Source organism: Eutrigla gurnardus (genome assembly GCF_963514095.1).
Source record: "Eutrigla gurnardus genome assembly, chromosome: 13".
NCBI classification, from domain to species: Eukaryota; Metazoa; Chordata; class Actinopteri; order Perciformes; family Triglidae; genus Eutrigla; species Eutrigla gurnardus.
The window spans coordinates 23,422,649-23,446,854 of NC_139936.1; the positions used below are offsets into that span (position 1 = coordinate 23,422,649).

At 42.2% G+C, this 24,206-nt stretch overlaps 4 protein-coding genes across 4 annotated transcripts in view; 1 reads left to right on the top strand and 3 right to left on the bottom strand.

Moving 5' to 3' along the window:
* The first annotated feature begins 731 nt into the window (after positions 1-731).
* Positions 732-8,332, top strand: rad9b (RAD9 checkpoint clamp component B). The gene is made up of 11 exons (XM_084025675.1): positions 732-835; positions 2,114-2,184; positions 2,310-2,447; positions 2,601-2,715; positions 2,949-3,048; positions 3,405-3,511; positions 3,700-3,806; positions 4,744-4,808; positions 5,031-5,153; positions 6,325-6,559; positions 7,217-8,332. Exons 1-11 carry the CDS (start codon positions 802-804, stop codon positions 7,352-7,354), a joined length of 1,233 nt encoding a protein of 410 aa, XP_083881801.1. The 5' UTR covers positions 732-801; the 3' UTR covers positions 7,355-8,332.
* On the bottom strand, positions 8,330-16,426 carry pptc7a (protein phosphatase targeting COQ7 a). The gene is made up of 6 exons (XM_084025382.1): positions 15,857-16,426; positions 14,297-14,476; positions 13,018-13,216; positions 10,146-10,269; positions 9,926-10,055; positions 8,330-9,772 (listed from the first exon to the last, which is right to left on the bottom strand). Exons 1-6 carry the CDS (start codon positions 16,056-16,058, stop codon positions 9,714-9,716), a joined length of 894 nt encoding a protein of 297 aa, XP_083881508.1. The 5' UTR covers positions 16,059-16,426; the 3' UTR covers positions 8,330-9,713.
* Positions 16,427-16,874: 448 nt separating this feature from the next.
* Positions 16,875-20,911, bottom strand: ppp1cc (protein phosphatase 1, catalytic subunit, gamma isozyme). Its single transcript, XM_084025381.1, has 7 exons — positions 20,523-20,911; positions 19,950-20,081; positions 19,578-19,808; positions 19,244-19,348; positions 18,788-19,011; positions 17,951-18,085; positions 16,875-17,573 (listed from the first exon to the last, which is right to left on the bottom strand). Exons 1-7 carry the CDS (start codon positions 20,575-20,577, stop codon positions 17,484-17,486), a joined length of 972 nt encoding a protein of 323 aa, XP_083881507.1. The 5' UTR covers positions 20,578-20,911; the 3' UTR covers positions 16,875-17,483.
* Positions 20,912-23,042: 2,131 nt separating this feature from the next.
* The window catches only part of myl2b (myosin, light chain 2b, regulatory, cardiac, slow), an 80,448-nt gene continuing 79,284 nt past the window's right edge, over positions 23,043-24,206 (bottom strand). The window contains exon 8 of the mRNA XM_084024674.1: positions 23,043-23,832. Within this exon, the coding sequence (XP_083880800.1) occupies positions 23,728-23,832 (105 nt within the window). The 3' untranslated portion in view covers positions 23,043-23,727. The remainder of the gene's footprint in view (positions 23,833-24,206) is intronic.

Genomic DNA, 24,206 nt, shown 5'->3' on the forward strand with positions numbered 1-24,206 from the left:
TCAAGGACAGAGGAATATAATTCTGATGTCATACTTCCAAAAATACTCAACAGTCTTAGTTTTACACACTGCATTAAGAGCTTCACTGTCTACATATCGCTCTGTTAATTGGATGTCTAGTTGTTGTTGTTTTATTTTAGAAAGTGTATTTGCATTCTCAATCATGCTATTATCTAAAACCCAATATTAATATGTTGTATTGGATATTCAGTTATCCCTATCGAGTTTTAGTGACACTTAATATATCCTTTCCAATTATCTATCTTTATCAAATATGAAATAACTTGCAGAACTAGAATATTTTCATTTGAGAATGCATTTTATATTATTTAGATGATAGATACTTTATTCACCTGCTTGGGGAAATCCAAGTATTCTGTAGCTCATACATCCAAGTTAAATGTAATGCATGTATAAATAAATCGACAAATAAATAAATTGATAAATGAATAATGTTAGTTTGAAGCTAATATCAATATGATTATTGATTTGTATTCATGTGTAAAGTAACATAATTATTATTATTGTTATAACTATTTCAATAACTTGTAATTTTGTGGCGTTTTGTAAATGTTGTAGTTTTTAACTGGACTTCCCCTCTAAAATAAACCAATAAACACACCTTAAAGTAACTTTATGCTTGTGAAGACTATATGTATTTTATTTAGCTAGGTTAATGAGCATGTAGCTAGTAATCATAACTCTTCATGGAGCGTCTTCTGCGCGTGCGTGTCCTGCGTGTCTCGCGACGACAGCTGCTCCTGACTGAGCAGAGCTAGCTAGATAGCTAGATAACGCGATATGGACTGTGTTCTTGAAGGAAGTGGAGTAAAAGGTAGTAGAAACCAACACTTTCGACCTGTCAAATGTTTTTGTAAATACTTTTAAAACAACTGAAACGTGTATAGAAGTTGAAGCAGCTCACGTGAAGCTGGTGAAATGCCATGCTAGCTAAAGGCTAATGGCTAAACTTAACAACTACGTTATTTCCCTGAGTGAGGCCGTTGACCCACTTTAATGGAAAGAAAAGACCATGTTTATGTGTAGCATTAGTATTTATTAGTTTTCAAATATTTTTTATTAGAGCACATTGTAACATTGTTATATTATCCACATCATACACACGAGTATAATGTATATCCATATAGAAATGTGTGCAGTAGGACATACTGTCCTCTTTTTGTTTTTAGAACACATAACAATGGTAAATGAAGAACAGATACACATGTATTACAGAGTACAGAAAAATAAACAAACAAAAACAAAACCTAAATAAATCCCTCCCTCCCACCCTACCCAGCCTTACCCTTCCGTCTAAATACTACTTTATTATAGTTAGGGGGAAACATTCATTTCCACTACCAGGTGTGAGATAGTGAATGAGAGGTGACCAATTTTTTCAGTTTTCAAGTGTGAGAAGTAGCTTCTTTGCGATGATGAGACTATAGGAGAGGAAACATTGTTGGTAGTTATTTAACCTTTTAGTATCGTCTGAAATTCCCCAAATAATAATATGTGGATGAGGCTCCAACTGTATGTTAAGAATTTTAGAGACTAAATTGAAGATGTTAAACCAAAAGATCTTAACCTTGGGACACAGGACGTGTCTTCTGCAACAAGGCATCTGTCACAAATAGGGGACATCTCAGGGTATATTCTATGTAACCTCTCGTTAGAATAGTGAAGACGATGTAGAATCTTTAAGTGAATGAGGCAGTGCCTAGCATTATTAGAACAACGATGAGTATGTTCCAAACTCTTTTCCCATAGGGGGTCCGGGATCTCAGTGCCCATTTCTTCCTCCCATTTTGTTTGTATTAAAATGGAGTTCACTGGATTGATAGACTGCAAAGTGTCATATATATAAGATATCGATTTTTCTGAGCAAGACATGGGCCGGAGGCATCTATCAAGAGAAGAGCCCGAAAAAGTCTCAAAGTTATGCAAATATTTTCTTACATAGTCTCTAATCTGCAAGTATCTAAAGAAACTACTACCCGGTATATTACATTTACTCTGTAGTTGTGCAAAGGATGCAAAAATGCCTCTAATGTATAGCATTAGTATGTATGCCGCTAACCTTGAACTCTGTTGGGACTTGATTGTGTTATAGCTTTTGGAAAGGCCATTCACGCCCTGGCACGGATTGGAGATGAACTGTGGTTGGATCCGATGGGCAGAGGGGTGAGTTGTCTAAAAGTCTAGTTGGATGATCACATATTCTTGACCTTAGCCAGTAAGTATGACTCTCTAACAGGACTATTACAGTATGGAGCAGCAAATTCACGTCATCTCTCTCCGTTTTCAAGCTGGCACTGAGGACAGTGAACTCTGCTCATTCTGCATACGGCTGCTTCCTCTTCTCTCCGCTGTTCTTTCAGCACTACAGCCTGCGATCAGGATCAGAGCAGGGCGCTCACACACTTAAATGCAAACTGGTCATGAAGGTATGTCGACATCTCTACACGGGACCTTTTTCTTCAGGAGACAGCAGTAGAAGTCTTAACATGACATAATCACGTTCTCCCTCTACGACTATGATGAATATGGTCAAACAGTGATGACAGTTTTGTCTTAAACCTGTCTATTTCTTTTAAAAGTCTGTTCTGCCCCTTTTCCGGTGTTTGACCTCGATTGAGCGCAATGTGGAAAGATGTCAGATATCAGTCAGCACTCCCAATGACCGAGTGATGATCCAGTTTTTCTGCAGGCATGGTAGTAAATATTGCATTTTGTGTTAAATGCTAGCAGCAGGTGATGGAAAGATTCAGAATTTCATTTAAAGACATTTTGCTTCACATTAAATAACATTTTCTTAACTTGGTTAGTTTTCTTTTTCCATATTCAAATTAGACCTCAATCAACGCTGTGCTGCAGACACTGCATTGCATGTTATCAGCACCTGGTGGCAGTGTGCTCCAAATATCCTGTTTCTGCTTTTGTGACAGGCATCACCAAGACCCACAACTTGTGTTTCCATGAAAGTGAGGCTCTGCAGGCAGTGTTTGCCTCACACCTCTGTCCCAATGTACTGAAAGCTCCTGCCAGGTTAGCAGCTCATTATTCTGTTCAAGGTAGAACCTCTGCTTTTTATAACATACAACAAATAAAACTTCAGGAGTGTTATCTTACACAAACAAAATCTTAAATTAAACACTTCTTCTGTGTTTAATGTAAAATGAATTGCAGCTGGCAGCTGGATTCAGCATTTCAGTCTACTTAATGGAAAGACAATGGGTGTTCACAGTATTGTTTACTCCCAGCCGTCTGTGGGCGAACGCACAGCTACAGTTTAGTGCAATTTATCTTAATTCCTCAGATTGACAGGTAGTAGTTGACACAAGGCTCTGTGCTCCTCAATGCTTTGGTTGATTATGTATGGGTTTGATTTGCTCTCTCTGCAGGCTTCTTGGCGATATGGTGATGCATTTCCCAGTGTCCCAGGAGGAAATCACTCTCTCCATGACCCCTCTTAGAGTCAGTCTGAGAAATTACCACGAGGGTGGAAATGGTGAGTTAACGTTACACTGTGATTTGGCCCAGGCACACAACACAGTCGGTTATCACAAGTGTTTGGAAGTTGCTATGTTGCATGAGCTTAGAGATTGACATTTAACAACCTGGTCTGATAATGGCAAAGCTGCAAACTGAATTTTTGACCAAACACAAAGTGTTGACTTGAATGCACGTCTGTCACAGATCACATGATGATTATGTACACCGAGATGTCCTTACACCCAGACGAGTTTGACTACTTTCAGATCGGAACGGAATCAGACATTACCTTCTGTCTGAAGGAGTTGAGGGTAACAGGGTTATTTTTGGAGGCTTCTTTTTTCTGTCACATGAGAATATCATGTGTATCCTTGTTTGTGTGTGTGTGTGTGTGTGTGTGTGTGTGTGTGTGTGTGTGCGGTTCCAGGAGTATTCCATGTCCATATTTCTGGTCCTGTAATCTGGATACATAAGTGTCCTAAGAAACCTCTTTAACTGGCTCTCTCTATCATCCCCCCCCCCCCCCCCCCCCCCCAGTGCTGTACTCATCTCATCTCATGCAAAAACATAGTGTGACCTAAGTGACTCATATTATAAAACTACATAGAAGAAGTAATTGAAGTTATGGGTTGTAGAAATCATAGACATTGCTTGGTTTATTATGAAATGTGTAATTTTTAAGCCAAGTAGGAATGCGGTTGTATTTTAAGGACTGGCTCCACTTATGTCCATGTAACTCTTTATATTTTGAGCAAAACATTGGAAAATAGTAACTAAAATGTAATTTCCACAATAGCATGCTCAGTAATTCAAAGTTATTTGCGGTGTCTGAAGGAATACACTCAAATTGAAACTGTATTGGCTTAAAAACCAAGCAAAAGGACTTGATTGACCATTTAGAAATGGGGATGAACAGTCCTTGTATTCGTCCACTTAATAAGACTTGACCTGCATTAACACCCATAACTCTTGTCCCCATGCCTTGGAATGTGTCTCGGTTGTCCTGCTGTGATGCTCCTCGTTAGTCAGCCTAGTCTTCTCCTTCCTGTCGGTTTTGGAAAATCGGGTTTGGATGGATTAGAAGCCAGGCTTTAAGTTTCAGTCGACCTCAATTTCCTCAAGCATTGATGTTTTTTTCTGATTACTGTAAACATGACACTACTCTCAGAATGATCAGCTTTTATAAAACTATATCTCAGTTATTGACAGTGGATTGCTGCTCTTCTGTTTTGTTTTTTTTCTCACCAGGGATTACTGTCCTTCGCAGAGTCACACTGCCTTCCAGTGTCGGTCCACTTCGGTGCTGCAGGAAAGTAAGTCTTTTTGCCGACATGATCAGCTGGAGTGGCGTCCGTATCTCAGGTTGCAAGGACCAAACCGAGTGTAATTTACACCAGATAAGCTCACGATTCAGTGAACTATTTCGGCAGTGGCTGGGCAGTCTGAATATTTTGAAGTTTATGTTTTTTTCTGGCTTGTAAAGATACTGGTGATAATATGTCGTTGGGTTTCTGTCACTGTTACCTTTTGTGCAGGCCTGTGTGCTTCTCCGTGGAGGACATGGTCCTGGAGGCTACTGTGGTGCTGGCGACTCTGATGGACTCTGAAAGCAGGGGCCCCTCTCAGCCTACAGAGACCCTGGCCCCTACTACCCTCAGGTAACAAACACTGTGCTGTCCGTCCTGTCTGCAATAACTGGGATCTCATCACACATGATGAGATTATTATGACCCCTCCTGACCCAACTGAGGTATTTGTTTCTCATATCTACTGCAACGGTGGATTTGAGAGTATGATTGAATCTTCCCACAGGACTCTACCTGAGCTTCTCTCCTGGCACTCAGTCAAGGCAGTCTGCCCTCGTGGACTGTTTTTAGTTTCATAAGAGCATAGTGTTACAGCAGACAGCCTTGTGTCTGTAACAGAGATAAATAGGGCAAGTGGGGTTAGGTTAGATGCCTGTCAGTGTGACAGTCTTTAATCCTCTCATGTCTGCTATGCTAGCCGGCTTGGCTGTTCTGCCAGTGTCACTGTCCTGCTCTGCTAACTCTCTGCTGCACTGTGCTTTTGGCTTTTGGATCCTGTCTGACAGTCAAACATCTGGGTCATTTGTCTTGGTTTGCATGTGTTAACTGCTGGGAGTCTGTAGAGACGTCTCTGCCCTAATGAGAAGGCAGTGCTCCTGCCCCAACTCCACAGGAATTCAACTACAACCTTCACTCCTTAACCGCTATCTTCTGTTTTGCTATGAATCATTCAGGCTACATTTTTTTCTTCATATTCATGGAATTCTCATAACAAAACGTGCTTATCTGCCACCTCAGGCACTTTGAAGGACAACTTAAGAGGTTGAATTTGAAACCAGCATCTTTTCTTCCTCTTTATACTTCTGCTCTGGTTGCTTCACCAAGGTTGATGACGTACTGTGGTTACATGCACAGGGATGTTGAGTCTGTAAAGAACAACTCTTAAAGTAGATAATTAATGTCAGGTTTACTATCCTCATTATTCTGTGCTTGTGTCTGAATATGACTTACGTATTTTTCAGTTGTAGTGTGTGACATATCCTCTCCTTTCATTAACACCGTCTCCACACCCTCCATTAGACATGGCAGTATATCCAACACCTCTCACTGATAATCCACATGCTCGGGAGTCAGATTGCACTGAGACATACTGAGACTTCACTGTGTTGTCTGCACAGGGACAGAATGGTTGCTTTGCTGCTGTCGAGCATTGCACTGTAAACCACAGTAACACCAGCGTCACCACTCATTTTGCCAGCACTGGAAATGATTATTAGGTCTGGAGGAAAAAAGCTTGCCACAGAGATGTGTGTGTATGTTTTACCAGGTGTCCAGGGCTGTCTGCTGTTGTGCCTGGATGTGAGCCAGACTGCAGTCAGGCTCAGGTCGATCCTGCTGTGATGGAGGTGATCCCATCCAGCCAGGGCAGCCCTATAATCAACCCACCTGCTCTGATGCTCCTGCCTCAGATTGACCCCCCTAATGGGCTTGGTGTAGCTGATGAGACCTGTGCCACCATGTCTCAGACTTCCTCCACGGTAACACACGTCTCCTGTTGGTTTAGATGTTTTACTGGATACTGGCCACTGCTTGTTCTCGGAGGCTGGCAGGCTTTACAGTCCTGACGGGATGGGTTTCACTGTGTGTGCCAAAGTGTTTTACTTCAACCTCTACTGGATGTTTGCCCAGAGAGCCATATTGCCTCACCGCAGGAGGCGTGACTGAAGGAGACAAGCAAGGTGACAGTGGAGGTGACGATGAGAAGTCTCTGTCACTATGATCAATCTAACCAGTTTGTTGGAATCACTATCAAACCCAACCCTCCTTCTTCCTGGTTGACACCTGCTATGTTTGCGGTCTCTGTTTTCAATGTTTTGGTCTGGGAATCCTTTTCCCCCCAATTTCGACCAGTTTCTAGATATCTGATGGAGCACTCATATTGTCTTGTATTGCATTGAAGACATCAGCATTAACCTTCCTTAAGCAAAAAAAAAAGAAAAAAGAAAAAAGCCTAATGTTAGCGAAAACCTCCTGTTACCCTGAGTAACATTAGTCTATATCCATTACACTGAATACTTCTTAAATTGTATTTTATATTGCATGTTTAAATAGATCATATGATAGTGGTAGTGTAGGCCAATAGATAAATGAGTGATGGAGCAGTACATAGATACGATGTCTCTATTTCCCGGTAGGTCTGCTCCCTCCTGTTCAGGGCCTTGTCCTCCGAGCAGGACAGCGATGGGGTTGCTCCCGGACTGCCTGTCCTGGCATGTTGCAGCGACGCAGAGGAGACTGTGGAGGAAGACTGGACAAGAAGCCCTAAACTCTGAGAACAGAGCTGCAACACACTACGTTTCTCACCTCGACTTTTCTCAAACTGTTACAAGTAGGCCACAACTTTCAACTGTAGTGTGTATCTAAATTAATTTGTATTTAATGGGATTTCACATTTGTTTATAGCTCAATCATTGCTTTGCTTGTTTAAATTGTTAAATTATTCATAATTATTCATCATATAATACATATATGAATTTAGTTTTTGCAGTTTCAGTGTGTGAAATATATTTGTCCTAGAATGTTAGAGGGGGAGAACACCTCTGCATGTTCTGATTTAATACCAACAAATATAACATCCATCAAATACAGCAGGATAATAAATACTATACTCTTTATTTAAATATTGTACAGACCTGAACATGTTTTTACAGAGCTTAGATCTTCATTTGACTGTACACCCAAAATATATACAGCTAGTTGTAACAAAGGGTTTTGGAAGAGGAAGAGATGACGGGGAGAGTGTCAGAGCAGGTTTGAGTCAGGAAGTACATCTGACTGGGAGAATTGCTTTGTAACATTGTTAAGGCTGCTAGATTGTCCTCAGTGCAACAACTATTTCATGCCATTGGCCCCATTTAAGATGGCACCTGACACAGGCATGGAGTCTTCCAGTGGGAACTCGTCAGATTAAGTTGGGAAACAGTCCATTAGTGCAGATTGTAAACAGTGACCTGAAGATCCACAGGGAGGATGTCGTTTAAGCATGCAATGGCTTCATCACTATTCCTAAACTCCTAAGAGTGCAGAGAAGCAGAATCAGGAGAAATGATGTAAATGGACTGTAGGTGAAAATATCTAGCGTTAAGACAACAGGGCACGCTGGGAAAACGGTTTCAACTCTTATGGCTACTAACGGTTTACGCTCAGCACCTGGCACATAGTTAAGGGTTTAAGATATGATGGACGTTAGCCAGTACCAATGACACCTGATACAAGGCACATCATTAGAACATCACGCTAAATTAAGATTTTTGTTTTTCTAAGACATCTTTCAACTGTGGGCAAAAGTTGTGGTACATGCAGAGTGCAAATCTGTAGTGATATAATGACCACTCTCCACATGAAAGCTGCATTGACCCAACTTATGAATGTGCCATCGGTGCTCTACAGCAGGACGGAGAGAAGAGAAGTAAACGCTGATTGAACAGTTTCTAAAGCTACTCTGATGCAGTGATCAGCCCAAAGAATTCAACAATCCCACCGAACAAAGAAGTTACAAAAACACATTGGTCACCTGACCAGTTTCCACTGTGCTGAGCTATTTTTCATATATGCTTCTTAAGCTTTGTGCGTTTAAGGCTGCGACACCATTTCAGCCCAGTGGAAATGCAGTCTGTAGCCTTCACATCTGCTTCATTGACACTAGTTATTACACATTTCAATAGACTCACTGATGAGCACATCAATCATACATATTCATAGACACATCACATGTAATCACAATTGAGACTTCAGCAGCAGCTGTGAGATTAAAGGGAGGGCATCGGTTTGACACGATATATATCTGGCGAGGCTTTTGAATAAAAGCCATGAAGTAACAAAATGTGTGCAAGACTTAAATTGGTATGAAAAGGCAGCTGCTGCTCTTCTTCATGAAGTCTTATTGGATTACCCACCCAAGAAACTACCCACACATGTATAAACGTCACATACACTCATTTCTTTGCAAAGAAAACATCCCAGAACAGCACACTGTTCATATCCTACTACCAAACATAACGCTCCCTGCACCTCCCAAGCCCTTTGACCGAGGTTTTCTCACTACCACTACATCATGAGGAATATTTGCTTGCACAAGGCAGCCCATTTATTGAGCTCTAATGCCGACATCTCCTGTGAAGATCCCTTGACACTACTGATGGGCTGGATCTTCCTTCCAGCTACCCAGCATGGGCCACTTTAACAGTCTTAACACCTACCGTCAGGCTGCCTCCGAGTCTCAACCTCTTCCCTGCCCAAACCACCACCAGAGAGAGATGACTTATCCCTATCAGACAGGACCTCATCTGCACCGTGCCCAATGACTGCTTATCCCTGGCAATGGGATTATCCAGTGAGCACTGGAACACTGCAAAGGTGCCAACAGTGCAGCCTGGCCAAGAGGATGTGTCCGGCCTCCAGTCCACTGCATTCAGCCACTCTCTGATGTGCACAGCCACAGAGAGGTGGGCTTATAGGCATTTTGGGAGGGAGAAAGGGGTGATGGTCAGCTGGAGGATGAGGCAGAGTAGAGTCAGCGCATGCAAGTGAAGCATCTGACATAAGTCCTTCATCCTGGCCAGCAGGAATCAAAGCAGTCCATCACCTGCAGAGGTCGATGCCCCCTACCACCATCACAGCTCCACACAGTCTCTAGTCAGTGTATTCTGCCACTATAGACAGCAGCACTGTGATGTCATCTGGCTTTCCTCCTGAGAAAAAAAAAAGGAACAGTATCCTGTTAGGATGGGTCTATGTGGAAAATGCTGCTTTTTAACATAGCACTCCAGAAAATATAAATGTCAGGTGACATTGTCCAATTTATTAAATCTTCAGATTGAATCCGGTTCAAGTGAGCCACTCACCTCTTACATTCAGACCATTGTCACAGGCAAACTGTGCAAACGGCGACATGTAGTTGGGGTCATACGCCAGTACGTGGGCCTGCTCCGCGATGCTCCGGGCGGTCTGCTGGATGCTCTCATAGTTGGTGTTCTTTGGAGCAAAAACAAAGCCGGGCATCAACATCTCATTCCAGACATATTTCTGATTCCACTTCCAGCACCAAACCGGTTTGGGCCTCACCTTGAGTTTCTTCAGCTCCTGCAGGATCATGTAGTCGGGCATGTTGTCGAAGAGGCCATCGGTGGCGGTGAGGATGATGTCGCCCAGCTGGACGTCGAAGGAAGAGCTGTCTGCCGCGTCGGGGCTGCAGGCACAGAAACCGTGAAGTCAGACAGAGAACAAGGCATGCATTGAGTTTGGCTGAGGATTTAAAATGCATTTGGTCTCACGGCGAAAACTAAAAATACATATTAAACACTAGCATCAGCAAGGTTGTGACCGCACTAATTCATCCTCTCTAAGCTTCTTCTGTCCCTTTTACACCCCCGTCCAGGAAATCTGTCCCATCTGACCTGATATATTAATCTGAACCTCTAACCTAGCTTCTCCTCTACCCAAGGAATACTCCCACTTACAGCACATTACTCTAACCAGGGTGAAATGAAAGCTACGCTGCCAATCGAGTCACTGAGATTTCTTCTTGGTTACAGGAACTTAATCACATGCGCAGGGTGAGGATAATTTCAGGGAAAGAGGCAGAACCCAGTCTGCCAATGTCTTCTTGGAAGATACCCTTACACTGTTACACCCCCCCCAGCCAGTCTTGAATGATATTAATATAACAGTCTGGGCTGCATCATAAGACACTGAGCCAAGGCTCTCAGGGACAGCCTGTCCTGTCCTGTGACTTCGATGGCGCTGAAATTGCAGTTCACATTCAAAAAACGACTGACTCCTTTTCCCCTGCAGAAAGATGGGCACCCACAGTTCAATATGGAAACGGTGTGTGTTGGGTGAGCAGCTGTGATTGAAATTAACTGTCTGCCATGCATGGATTCATCATCCATTGTTAAACAGCCAGGATTCATAGCCATTTCTCAAATGCCAACAAGGATCAACACATTGGATAATTATGCAGCGATACAGTGATAGCTCTAAAGCATCTCATCATCAATTAGAATTATGAAGATAATCCTCAGCCTTAAAGCTGTGAAGCCACGTTGTGACCAGGTTAAGTTGTCTGATCACCCCTCTAATACACCGACAAGCAATGAGGACACATCTCTATGAATACACTTTCAAATAATCCAACAGTACACGTGGCATTAAAATACATATCCAGCTGAATGTTGAACCCTTCAAAAGTAACTGTCTCCCTTATCACATCAACATACTCAATCTTCTCACTTTCAATTATCCTTTTTCTTGTGTTCTGCAGTCAAAAGATTCTGCAGGATGACCTTTATGATCATCGTATTTAAGATTAATTAATTGTGCGTCTTATCTGTGACACAATTAATATTTGTGTTTCTGAACTAAAAGTTAAGTGATTTGCAGTTATTTTGGCCAGGATAATCATGACGTAAGGGTCGTAATGTTTAAGTGCCGTCATGAATGGTGTAAAGCCAATACATTAGTGTCTATCACAAACCTGACATGTATATAGGACATATGGACCTTTGTGATGGACTTTGAATTGTTATTGTCATTGCTATTATTTGCTGCTCCTGTAAGGTCATAAAAAGGGGGGAAATGACGTCCTTCAGGGGGAAAAGGCCGAGGAGAGAGGCTGGCGTTCAGGGGTTATTGCCGCGGGGTCCAGGAGGGAAGCTCTTCGTTTCTTACTGGATTACTTCCACCTCGGACCGTCCTTATTGCTTGAGACGTGTGGATCGGACCTCTCTGGCTTCAAACCTTACTTATTATTTTGGGATCCGTCTTAAGGAACCAACACTGGTCGGACATAATAAGTTGGAAGTGTGGGGACTTTACAAGGACCGAGGTATCAGGGGTTGTTGTGTTGTTGACATCTATTTTCGGGTCGCCGCACTCGTGCCACCCTCTTTTGGGTTTTTATTAGAGCATGTTTTTGTTCTATTATATGCTTTATTTTATAAGCGAATTGCTGTCTCCTTCGTTAATATATATTTTGTTTATTCTATAATGGTGTTTAAATAAGGATTTTTGGTTTAGTTTTCAAAAGTTCATTCCTTTCAGGCAGGTCGGCGGCGGCGTCTATTATCACTATCAGATCTGCCTCCTTAAATTGTAGCGTCATAATTATTTCCTTTATTTGCATAGATAAGAGAAATTGTTACAACGTAACATTTTCATATCATCCCACGCCTGCTTGTCAGTGAACTTCAGCTTTGACCCTTGCACTCTATTCAATTGGTTGCTGTGTTCGTGATCTAGGATCAGAAGCTTTATCCGACGCAGCATAAATCCATCCAAGTAAATCCTTCAACTAAATGACTAAAATGCACAAATTAAAAAGAGAGTATCCTTCAAGAACCACATTCAATGCACAACTACTAAAAGTGGTGATGAGACTGAATCAACTTAATAAGTAATACAAATTAATCCCTCATTGACGTGCACTTCAGGTTAATTTTTTTTTCAGGAATGCTTTTAAGAGGCTCAAAAATAATCTGCGTGGCTCAAGACGGAATGAGTGAAGAAGGTGGCTGAGCCTGCTGCTGCAGGATTGGCTGTGGACTCGTCGGTTTGTCCGTCAGCCCACACAGACTTTGACCTGGGTGAGGGAGAAAGTGTGGCAAACATCCAGCGCCCGCTCTGCACTCGCCTGACGTTTGCTGTGCTGCTGCTTGGCACACAGCAGCAACGAGACCCGGCGGCACGTGGCCCCTGACGCTGGTAAAACTACAGCTCCACAGTAGTCGCTGCAGCTGCAAAACGGCAAAGTGTTCCACAGCGCAGTTTTGTTTCAGCTAAGCCCTTTTAATTATGTCTGCATGTGGTCTGTATTGTGATCCGGATGTTGGAACTGTGTGTCCTTCGCTCTCTATCAGCTCTTGAGGACAAACGCATGAACGATTTGCATGTTTGTGGGCCGGTACGTGTGCGAGGTGCTGCCTGTTGGCCGTCTCACCTGTCACTGAGGACGGCTCCTTCGGCCCCCGGGGGAGCGATGGACAGCTGGAAGGGCGTGTTGAAGTAGTGCTGCTGCTCGTCTGAGCGGTGGACCACCTCCCCTGCCCGGACCACCAGGAAGCCGGAGTCTCCCAGGTTGGCCGTGTGCAGCTGGTGACTCTGCCGGTCCAAAACCACGATGCAGGCCGTGCTGCTGCCTGTACACAAACATTTATTTTCAATTTAATTGTATATATTGAGCAAAAGTTTGAAATAACCTCAACTACCTAAACAAAAACGTACTGCTTTATCTTCAGGAAATGTATATTCTTAAGGCACATTTGCCGTTTTAAAATGACATCAGATGTGTCCGTCAATATTCTCATACAGCCATGTCTAGTTGCTATTTCAGTTTTCTATTCTAATAAATTATTGTCTGAACAATGCCTGGATCAAAACAAAGCAAAGACCAGAAACACTCGTCTCTTCCTCCTGACGTTCAACAGCTTCATAGCTTAGAAGTTTCCTCTCCGTTTATGGAAAGCTACACGTCTAAAGTGAGTTGGGACTGATTCATGGGGTTAGTCTGAATACACAAGCTTGACAATCACAATCAGCGTAGTGGTTATATGAATCTTTGGGTTTCCAGCATCTAGGAGAGCAAAGGGGAAACATGAGCTGGTGGAGCAGGCCGACAACGTACAGCCACACCCTGCTGGTGATTCATCTGGCACACCAAAATATGCTCTCTGGGATCAACCTTCAAAACCCCTCACGCACTGTGACTCACTGCCTTTCTGCTCTGTTTTCCCTTCAGCAGCACACACACACACACACACACACACACACACACACACACACACACACACGGACACACACACACACACACGGACACACACACACAGCTGGCCAAAGGAACAGCACAAAACTGTTGTTTCTGCTTCAATGCATGTGATAAAAAAGGGCTGGAAAAGTACTGGTGGGGCAGGTCGGGACTTGGGACATTCCCGGGACTTCTTAATGGGATCTGGCTGTGACTCATAATGAAAGAATCCCCATCCAGCCACCACAGAACTGAACAGGCAGAACAAACTATCCTAAACAGTGTACCAAAACATCCTGGCACCAAATATGGTCACGGCCTAAACATTATGTTGCTTCCCCCTGCACTGGTTATGACCAGGAGAATGAGAAGTATTCTATAATGCATTGACGGGGTCCTCTCTACTTCACATGTGTATTTAGAACAAGTGGCGATGATGTGAGTCTGGTGGACACGGAGATCTTGCCATACTCACCCAGCAGCGGTACTTTGTTCTGCAGCAGCTCGTAGTAGCTGGTCGTGAGGACTCCCACTGGGTTGCTGGGGACAAAGCGTCCTTCCTTCACCAGCCTCTCACATGTCTTCATCAGTGTCCCTGAAAACTGGGATGGGTCTACTCCATAATCCCGCCAGCCACCTACTCCATCTGCTACACCTAAAAACAGACAGGTTTATTATTATTATTGCCATAAATTACTTTCACCTTAATGAAACTCATTCTTCATACACATATGAATTCTGCATAATGCTGCATTTTAAACCTCACAAGGGAACTTTTTTTTTCGAACTGTGCAAGTAAAAACAAGCTCAGAAAAATAACACCCATTCTTGACATTGCTCGGCCTTGTTGCATAAGTGAGGATCCTGAAGAAACCAGAACAATGCCATGCAGCTGCACCATAAAGAAAAACAATGGGCACTTTCACCAAAGTGGAAAAGGACATCAGCACAGAAGAAGAGACGCGTGTTCAAGAAATCAAGGAAACGTGACCGAATGCTTACAACAGTCTCCATCAGTAAGGAGCTCATCTTTGTCCCGTCACCGTTTCTGTTATTCCTGATTATGTTACAGGGATGTAATCTGATCATCTGCAGAAGTTCTTTCAAAGAATCAAACATAGGAAAGCTGTTACATCTGCTGTTGTTCGGTGCCTTTAAGGCCCACTGATAATATAGTTTGGCTCAGTCTTCCACACATAAAATCTGATCCCCAAATAAAAATAATTTCCACAGCAACATGATCTTATGTGTGGGTTAACAGGACCACTTGTTCCCACAGGAGCATTCTGTAAGGTCAAAGATTTTCCTAGTAAAGAAACGTTTCTTGTTGCTCCCAGGGCTGACCATACAAGGATGGCCCTCTGCACTTCCTCAGTGTGTGCCAGAAACTAGAAACAGACCCGCTCAAAGCAGACACACAACTTTGAAACTAATCAAACCTCCCAAAAATAACTTGGCCTGGTGAACGTTTACGTTTGTGTCCTATTGACTGACGAAACGCAGAGACATTCAGCAGAGCTGTGGAGTCCTGCAGGTGTTAAAAACAGGTGGTTTATTTATGATTTATGGTCTCTGTGCTGGAGATTTATCAACCCTTAACTGAGCAGAAGTCTCCATTGTTTTTGTTCATCCTCTAAATATGAAGCCAGGTTCAGGTCCACGCCTACTTAGAATAAATAAGATACAGCCGCTGGTAATAAATACACAAAGAAAAACTAAATACTGAAGTGATGAGATGTTGACATGGGATTAAAATGTCATGCAACGCCAAAATAATTGGGATTCTAAATATTATCCCAGTATTCATCAACATATGCTTAAAACATACTTCCTTTTAGTGGGGAAACAAATACTTTTAAGAGGATCATAGATTATTCTGTCTGATATTGTTGTTGGTCTCACGTGCATCCCAACCGTCCTAGAAGGTCTTCTGATAAAGGCGCTGACCTCTGACCTCCCATTCACGTCACGGCCAATGTTACGCAGGTCGATGTCGGATTTGCTCGTTTCTACAGCAAACAAAGCAGAAACTCACCCAAAACATCCGCGGATCTGTGTCGGGCGATGAAGCACGCGTCGTCGCCGTAGCACATCCCTTTCTTCAGGATGCCTTTACGGAAGTCCTTGCCGAAGCCGCAGCTCGCCGTCACCAGGCTGTAGTCGCGGCCGTCTGTCTGAGAGAGTCCGCCGATGACAGCTCTGGCAACCAGTCTACCGTACGACAGCACGGACAACATTACCCACACACCAGCTGCCACCAGACGACCCGGCCAAGCTAGCAAGTCCTGCTAGCTCAGCGGCGACGCCAGCTCAGTGTTCACCTGCTAACCGACCAACGAGGCTGGAGGGAGCTAGCCAGACGCTTCCGCGACAACAACAGCCGCCACGCATACACAACGTCCGTATAGGAGCACAGACTCGGGGTGCTTCGTCCCTGCGCCGTGATAACTCTCACAGGAAGCGGACGCCTCTTCTGCTTAGTCGCACGAGTGTCGGTTCTCCGCCGCCATGGTGTCGGTTCTGCTCCAGAGACGCCGCACAACACAACTCAATGTGGAGCAGTCCGCTGGCCTCTCCACTCCACTCCGCTAGCAAGGTCTTGTGACTGCTCTGACGTCAGACATCATTACGCAATCTACGTTTCCTAATAAGGAAATATCACGTTCACTTGGCTCCCACCTTATTTCTAAGTAACACAACTATGTTCTATGGGTAGATAAACGTTGTTTGTGGACAAATTAACTGATAATGTATTTGAATTAGAAAAAATAAACGCATGACATGATAATAATAGCAATGTGGAGAAAAATAAGAGAAAACAGCCAATGCCTGATGAATACAAATATATTACATTATTTTTCATATGGACGCTTTTTATTATGCAGTATATCACACCACTGGGACAATCCGCCAGTTTCACTAGCAGAATTGGATTTTGCACTTTATTCTGTCTCCCCCTTGTGGGTGTTGCCTCGTGGGATCCCCGTTGTTCACGAGGTGTTCTAAGTAACATGCAATATATCAGTTGGCATCGTTATTATTGAAAAAGCAACAAACAAAAGAAAGTTTTAGGAACAAATGACATTCAGATACCAATTTCCCCCTAAAATACACTCAAAGTTTATTAGAAAGATTTAGACATTACAAGAGTGCTTCCTTGTTGATTAATTTAGCACAAGACTTGTTTAAAAATGTGTTGACGCAATGCAAGTCAATATCCTAGGACACAGACTGTAAATTAACTGTAAATAAAATAGTACATAAGTAAACAGGTGTTTGTGACTCTTCCCTATTGGTTTTATAGCCATTATTAACAAGTGGGGAAAAGATGACAAATAATAAGACATTAAAAGAAACTGGAAAAATTGTGCACAGCTTCAAACAAGGCATTCCTGTGCATATTTAGCCGTATTGTTACATTTTTCCTGATTGAACAGTCATATGTGGCAAAGACTAGCTGCAAAATGGAGTGCAAAACACCTGAGGTTTTCATGGTGACATATCAATTTACCCCTGTGGACAAAACAACAAAATATTTTGCTTTCATCGGGTAGGAGTGAACATCTTTTCAGTATTGGCAGCATGAAGAATAACCAATCCTTCAAATGCAGAAGACGAAAGCAGAGCAGAGGACTGAGACTCCGGCTGTTTGCCCCCCCCGTTCATTTCTTGGCTTGCTTGGTGACCATGTTGCGGGGGGGAGTCACAGGACGGCTGCCGTTGGGCTTTTTCTTCTCAGCTGGTTTCAAAATCTACAAGACAATACAGAGATTGCTGTCAAACCCAGCTAATGAAGATTTATTTTTGCAGGTAGTGGATTAATAGACGAATGAAAAACTACCGTTTAAATGTATGTTCAACAGTCAGTCACAGATTTACCGACAGTTTGTCATTGGCATTAGTTAGCATTAGGCACTTATATCTGAACAAGTATTGGCCCCATTTCTACTTTGTTCAAATCTTAATCTAAAAAAAGATTAAGCACTTACAAATAAACACGAGGTACGAAAAACAACCAATTTGCATGTAGGTCACCGTTGTTTAATTGAGCAGTGTGCTACAGTTACTCAGGATGTCAAATCAGATCTTGAAATTCTTAGTGCACAAGCACATTTCCTCTGCATCCTACCTGAAAAGAGCACATGAGGGTCTCATCCACGCTCATCATGGCACCAGCATTGTCGAACTCTCCACAATAGTTTGGCGCCGAGAACAAAGTGACAAGCTGCCTCTTTGCAAAGAATTCATAGCCGTCCTCAACAACCTGCATGTGGGATAATAATGGTAGGAAAGAGTTTACACACTTAGAAAAACACTCCTTGAATGGATGTTTTTCCATTATTGTTATATCATCACCATATCATCATGATAATCATCCAAATGTGTTCAAAACTCTTAAAATGGAAGTTAAAAGTACTGGAATCACTTAACATTTTGTTAAAAAAAGAAAAATATTTCCCTTTTTAGTGTAAAACAATAAGATGATCATAAATCATAAGGTCTCCCTGAATAAATACATTTTTTATGTCTTTAAAAAAAAAAAAAAATCAGGCTCTATTTTTAATTTCTCTACCATAATCCTGAGCTAGACAGCTCTTTCAAGTCAGTCGTTATGATATTTCAAATTATCCCGATAATGGAAATTCACCACGATCAACTTTTAACCAACAAATTAAAATCACGGTTGGGTCCGTACAGGAAACGCATGTTTCTGCAATCGTGCATATTTTACACTTTCCTATGGTCATATTGTTTTAAAAATAAAAAAAGGGGAAAAAAACAATCCTAGTAGTATGTATTCCTGTATCTTTGAGTGGTCACAGGAAAAAAAGGTTGGGAACCTTCCAGTGAACACTGCAGCGTGTCTTTCTGCATAGTACATGATGTACTGCAGTCTTGATGTTCAGTGCAGTGACCTGCCAACAGACAAACTACTGTCTAGAATGACAGATGTCGTTGTGATTACCTGATGGGCACGGCAGATCAGATCCAGGTCATGTTTGTGCAGGAACTTGGCCACCACCTCTGAGCCGAAAGTAAATGATACACCCCTGTCGTTTTCCCCCCAGCCCAAAACATCCTTGTCTGGATCAGACCAGAGCAGATCGCACAGCAGACCCTGGTCAGGCACATCAGTGGGGCGCATGATGCGTCTGATCTGCTCCATGGACTGAAGGTCAGGTGACAGCCCTAAACGGCGCAGTAAAAAAACAAATAAACACATTGATACTGAGGTCAATACCCGTTTCACGTGGGTAAGGCGTCAGTAAACTACGTCAGTAAACTGCAAAGACAGCATTACTGCAGGATAAATGAGAGTGGCTGACATCAAAGTTACACTACAATGGACAATCTGTTTAAAACTAAAACTGCCCGAGTCTAGTGGTGTTACGGGAAAGCAGTAAAAAAAAATAACACCCACCTCCGTGGCAGCAAAAGATCTTCTCATCAACAATGGCGGCAATAGGGAGGCAGTTAAAACAATCTGTGAAGGTCTTCCAGAGTTTGATGTTGTACCTCCTTTTACCTAAAAAGTCCAGGAATTGTTTTAAATTCAGCATTACATCATAGTTATAACAACACTTCTGCTATAGACCATGGATAAAAGAAACAAGTGCACCAGAGCCACACATTATGGAATACAAGAGAAAAAACATAGAAATTAAATCAAACCATCACTACTACAATACACAATGAAAGTGATAAAAAAAAAAGTTTGTAAATAATTTTGCTGGCCATGAAGGTACAATACTCACACTCATCATAGAAACCATATATTCTGTTGATTGAAGCACACTCATGGTTTCCCCTCAGCAAGAAGAAGTTCTCTGGGTATTTGATTTTGTAGGCCAGCAGAAGGCAGATGGTTTCCAGAGACTGCTTCCCCCTGTCCACGTAGTCCCCCAGAAACAGATAGTTGCTTTCTGGAGGGAAGCCCCCATACTCAAACAGCCTCAGCAGGTCATAGTATTGCCCATGGATGTCACCTGCAGGAGAGAGGTAAATCACTTGTTATTATGCCATTGTCCCTTATTGAAATTTGAAAATGAAGCTAGAAATGCTTGTCATGAGAAAATGTGCATTCTCTTCTTCTTTTTCTGATAGTAAGATATACATAGAAATCTCACCACAAATCTTGAGCGGGGCCTCCAGCTCCAGGAGAATGGGTTGACTCAGAAAGATCTCCCTGGACTTCAGGCATAATCCACGGATCTCATTCTCCTGCAGCTGCACATTCTTGCCGGGCTTTGCCCCTCTGACTGCAACCGCAACCGCAACCGCAACCACACACACACACACACACACACAAAAGGTCAGCAAAAAAATTAAACAATGTTGCCTACGGTCGCAGCTAAGTTGGTAATGCCCGGCACGGTGCCTCGCCGCAGGTGATAGGTAGCGTTGCACCGCGCCGGACTGCGACAAACGCAGTGTACTGGAGCGAGTAACGCTCACAGCCGTGTCTTGCCCTTCTTCAGGTACAGTTGCATTCTCAGCGTAGACACACATGGGGTACAATTCACGCTCACCCCAACATAATTACTAATTAACGTTTGCCTATACGGCTGGCTATTTTACAGGATGTTGACAAACACACGCTAAAGATAGCTCCGCATCTACTCTCAGCGTCATAACATCATTCAGATACGTGAGGTCGCTAACGCTAATGGTTTCTCTGTAGCATCTTGGTGTTTCCTTACCTTCTAATAGACGTTGGATGATACTGTCTATGTTGAGCTTGTCAACATCAGCCATTGCAGCAATGTGGTGAATAAAACCGAGTCAGTCAAATCTAGGTGTTGGCGTTGACACACTTGTGAGAGCTAGCCCGCTAGCTACCCTGGCATTAGCTCAAAAACGTTAGCTTCGATGATTTTCCGGGTGAGGGTAAAGATGTTGCCGTGACCCAGTTTCTGTTTAGCTGCTCTTTGACACTTTTGACAATCTAATACACTACTTAGAAATCGCGATTAAAAAAAAAATCCACATCCAATGTTTGTTTTTGCTAAGAAACGGGGACTAAAAAAAATAAACGTCAGCCAAACTAGCTGTTAGCTAGCGATGGTGTCCTTTCTCTGTTTTCCTCTGCCGCACCTTGTCCAGCTAGCCAGCTGCTTCAAGGAGGCTGCTGCTAGCTGCTCCGCTGCTGCCCCCTACTGGCCTGGATGGAGAGAGCCGCTAACCCGTTGGGAAACAGGTTAAAAACACAGCAACGTGATTATTGCATATTTGTTATGCTCACCAGACAGAATTACCCTCTCATATGTAATGATTCGACGATTTGACTCTCAATGGTTAAGTAAACCACTAGTTGTAGTAGTGAAAAACAATCATACAATCATTTCCAATAAAATGGTTATACATCATGAGGTCTCCTTCCATAAATATAGTATAAATACATTTTATAATGTATGCTTAAAACTCTTATGGCACTAAAACATACTGGAATCACTTTCAATTTTCTTAACAAATAAATATAAAAAACACACAACTCTTTTTAGAGAACACCCTTTTTAGTGGAAAAATAATCAAATAAGCTTAAATAAGATTATCATAAATCAAGGTCTCCTATATTTTATATATTTTTGAAAATGTTTTTTTGTATCCTGTATTTTTTAATCAGGCTCTATTCATCCACTTCCCTACCATGACAACAAGCTATACAGCTTTTTCAAGTCACTCATGACAAATTTGTCATTTTTGATTGATAATCTCGATAAGGGAAATTCAACACCATCAACTTATTTTGAGTGTTTTTATCCCGATATGCCATAAAATCCTATATCGACCCTAGTCAGGATAATATACCCTTCTAGGACAGCACTATTTTAAAGCACCATTATCACATTGGTATTATTTTTTAGAATTAGCCTATTAAGCTATACATTTCGTCAAATGTATTGGTTAAGGTTTGATTATGCAGTATTATATAGTAATATACAATCACAATGAAGGACAAATTGAAGTGCAGATCATACGATGCAACAACAATACTTGATGCATGAAGGGAAGCAGCTCACGTGAAAAGAGCCCGAGTCATTCAGTATTTTACAGTCAGTTGGTGCCATTTGAAGAGAGGCAGCAGATTATTACAAGGTACAGTCGCTCAGTTATTGGTGAGTCAGAAACAATAATATAGTTGTATTATTGAAAGTATAATATGGAACCAAGGGGCAACAATGATGGATGCAGTAATTATAGCTATATTAATTTCAGTAGCATGTTGTATGTCCATTTTGTTGATCAAACAAGCCTGTGTGTCTTTTCCTTGCGTCCAACTGGGGATGCATGGAGAGACATGAGGAAACCATGCAAGGAGAGAGGAAACGAGGAAATATCAAATAAGAGACTTGGCATGTACCCATTTTCATTTCTGTCTTTGTGCTTCCTGTTTTATTTTGTGACTTACCTCTCTTCGTGTTTCATATGTTCCACTTCCTGCCCTTGTGTGTGTTTGCTGCCAGTTTCCTTTGTCTGCCCCCGATGTGCTTCACCTGTCTATTTGCCCTGCTCCCTGTGTGTACTGCCCCCCTGCAGTCTCTCTCTCCTAGTCTTCGTACCTTTGTGTCTCCTGGTCCAGCATTATTCCTCGCTTCAGTAACCCAGTGTTTTTGACCCTCGCCTGCTTTGTTTGACACCCTGACTGATCTCCTGTGTACCGACCTCCGCTATGTAAAGACTGATTTATCATACCTGTTCCTGACCCGCATCACACTGTCGACTGACAGTAAACAGCACGGTCGAGCTGATGGAGGTTGTTTGGATTGCAAAAGAAATCCATGTTCCTTTGAGTTTGCTTGGTGCAGCCAGGTATGGTTGATGAGAGAGATCCCATGTTATCACCAAATACGTGTTGTTGTGCAAATGTGGATCTCTGTGAGAATATCTTCTTCAGTGCTGCTTATGCCACTGATGCCACCCCTCCCTTTCCTTATTCATTAGCATTAGCATTCCATAGCATTGTAGTGTCAAACCCATTAAACACTTCCTTTCTGTGTTCTCATAAACTTTTAATATCACCTATTTCATATCATGGCATCACATGTACATTAGCCTACTAGACATACCCAGACACACTATAATAATATAATCCTTAATGGACACATTAAAGCAAAATAATGTAATTCCATTCAATCACCAGGCAAAAACATTTGTTTTCCATACACTGGTTAATTTAGAGATTTTAGGCTTTTCCCCCCCATAAGACAAGACAAGACAAGTTGGGAAAAGGCATTCAAACACATATTTAGGTCTTTATTTCATCACATTTTGTTAGTAGATTTCTCCTAAATACACAATTTCAGAAGAACATATGATACTGTCGCCTCCAGTCGATGTTCGTCATAACTAAAACCACCATTGTTTCACCAGATTCACCTGTAGTGTCTCGTAAAACAAATGGAATTTTATACGTTTTAAGGTCGTCTTCTCAAAATGAGTCACTCAGTCAGAGAAAACTCTCCTTCAGAAGCTCTCACATCCACCAAACGTCCTAGTTTCATTCCTGTCATCTGAACGGGTTTGTTCGTATATCATTCAAAGCCTGATTCAAAGAAACTTTTATTTAAAAGCAAACAAGTAATAATGAAGTAATAAAAAGAGATATCCAAAATTCCCTCTGTTTGACTCTAATATGTCAACAAATGAAACAAAGATTTGGATCCCGGCTTCAGCCAATGTTCAGATTTCCATTCTGGGAACGTTTGCAAATGAGCACATTTTTAATAGATAATGCCTCATTTGCAAATTTAAAGGCACATTTTCAGAAGACGTATCATACAAAAATGAATTGCCTTGTAATAAACTATTTTATCATTTAGTGGTGATATCTATTAGTAAATTTTTTTTTGTCTTTTCACCTGGGATATCTCTCCTTAAATGTCCAGAGTGCAATCTCAGTAACATCTATTCTTGGTCTTTCTCTTCACCATGTGTGATGACATGGACCAGGTTATTGTAGTCTAAGTTTCCTGATACATCTGGTGGGAATGCCGCAAACATCTGTTCCATCTAAGGGCAGGAAGTAAAAAGAAAAAGATTTATATTTGGAGCAAAGAATGTCTTCAATTAAAACACACATGTGAAATGATTTAGTTTCAAAGACCGTATACAAGAAGTGGACGTAGTCATGGTGACGTCACTCACTGGTTTGTGGACTGCGGTTTTGGCCGTCGCAATCAGTGAAAGGAAGTGACCATATTTGGAATGTGGAGGAGCGACGGATGGATCTGATGAACACAAGCGGCTGAGCAGCAACCTTACTGCAGTCCAAATAGGGTCACTTCCATTCACTGGTCACAATGCTGAACTCGAGGCTTCGAAACCGTAGTCCACAAACCAATGAAGGCCGTCACCATGACTACGTCCACCTCTCATATACAGCC

Excerpts from the sequence above, each read along its gene's own strand:
- ppp1cc (XM_084025381.1), bottom strand. The coding sequence starts at position 20,577 with ATGGCTGATGTTGACAAGCTCAACATAGACAGTATCATCCAACGTCTA. Across the intron at positions 19,809-19,949 it reads GGCCCCGCTCAAGATTTGTG|GTGACATCCATGGGCAATAC; the intron begins GTGAGATTTCTA and ends TCTCTCCTGCAG. Across the intron at positions 18,086-18,787 it reads TGATCTGCCGTGCCCATCAG|GTTGTTGAGGACGGCTATGA; the intron begins GTAATCACAACG and ends TCCCACATGCAG.
- pptc7a (XM_084025382.1), bottom strand. The coding sequence starts at position 16,058 with ATGTTGTCCGTGCTGTCGTACGGTAGACTGGTTGCCAGAGCTGTCATC. Across the intron at positions 13,217-14,296 it reads GAACAAAGTACCGCTGCTGG|GCAGCAGCACGGCCTGCATC; the intron begins GTGAGTATGGCA and ends GTTTGTGTACAG. Across the intron at positions 10,270-13,017 it reads GGAGCCGTCCTCAGTGACAG|CCCCGACGCGGCAGACAGCT; the intron begins GTGAGACGGCCA and ends CTGTGCCTGCAG.
- rad9b (XM_084025675.1), top strand. The coding sequence starts at position 802 with ATGGACTGTGTTCTTGAAGGAAGTGGAGTAAAAG. Across the intron at positions 2,448-2,600 it reads AATGCAAACTGGTCATGAAG|TCTGTTCTGCCCCTTTTCCG; the intron begins GTATGTCGACAT and ends TTCTTTTAAAAG. Across the intron at positions 4,809-5,030 it reads CACTTCGGTGCTGCAGGAAA|GCCTGTGTGCTTCTCCGTGG; the intron begins GTAAGTCTTTTT and ends CCTTTTGTGCAG.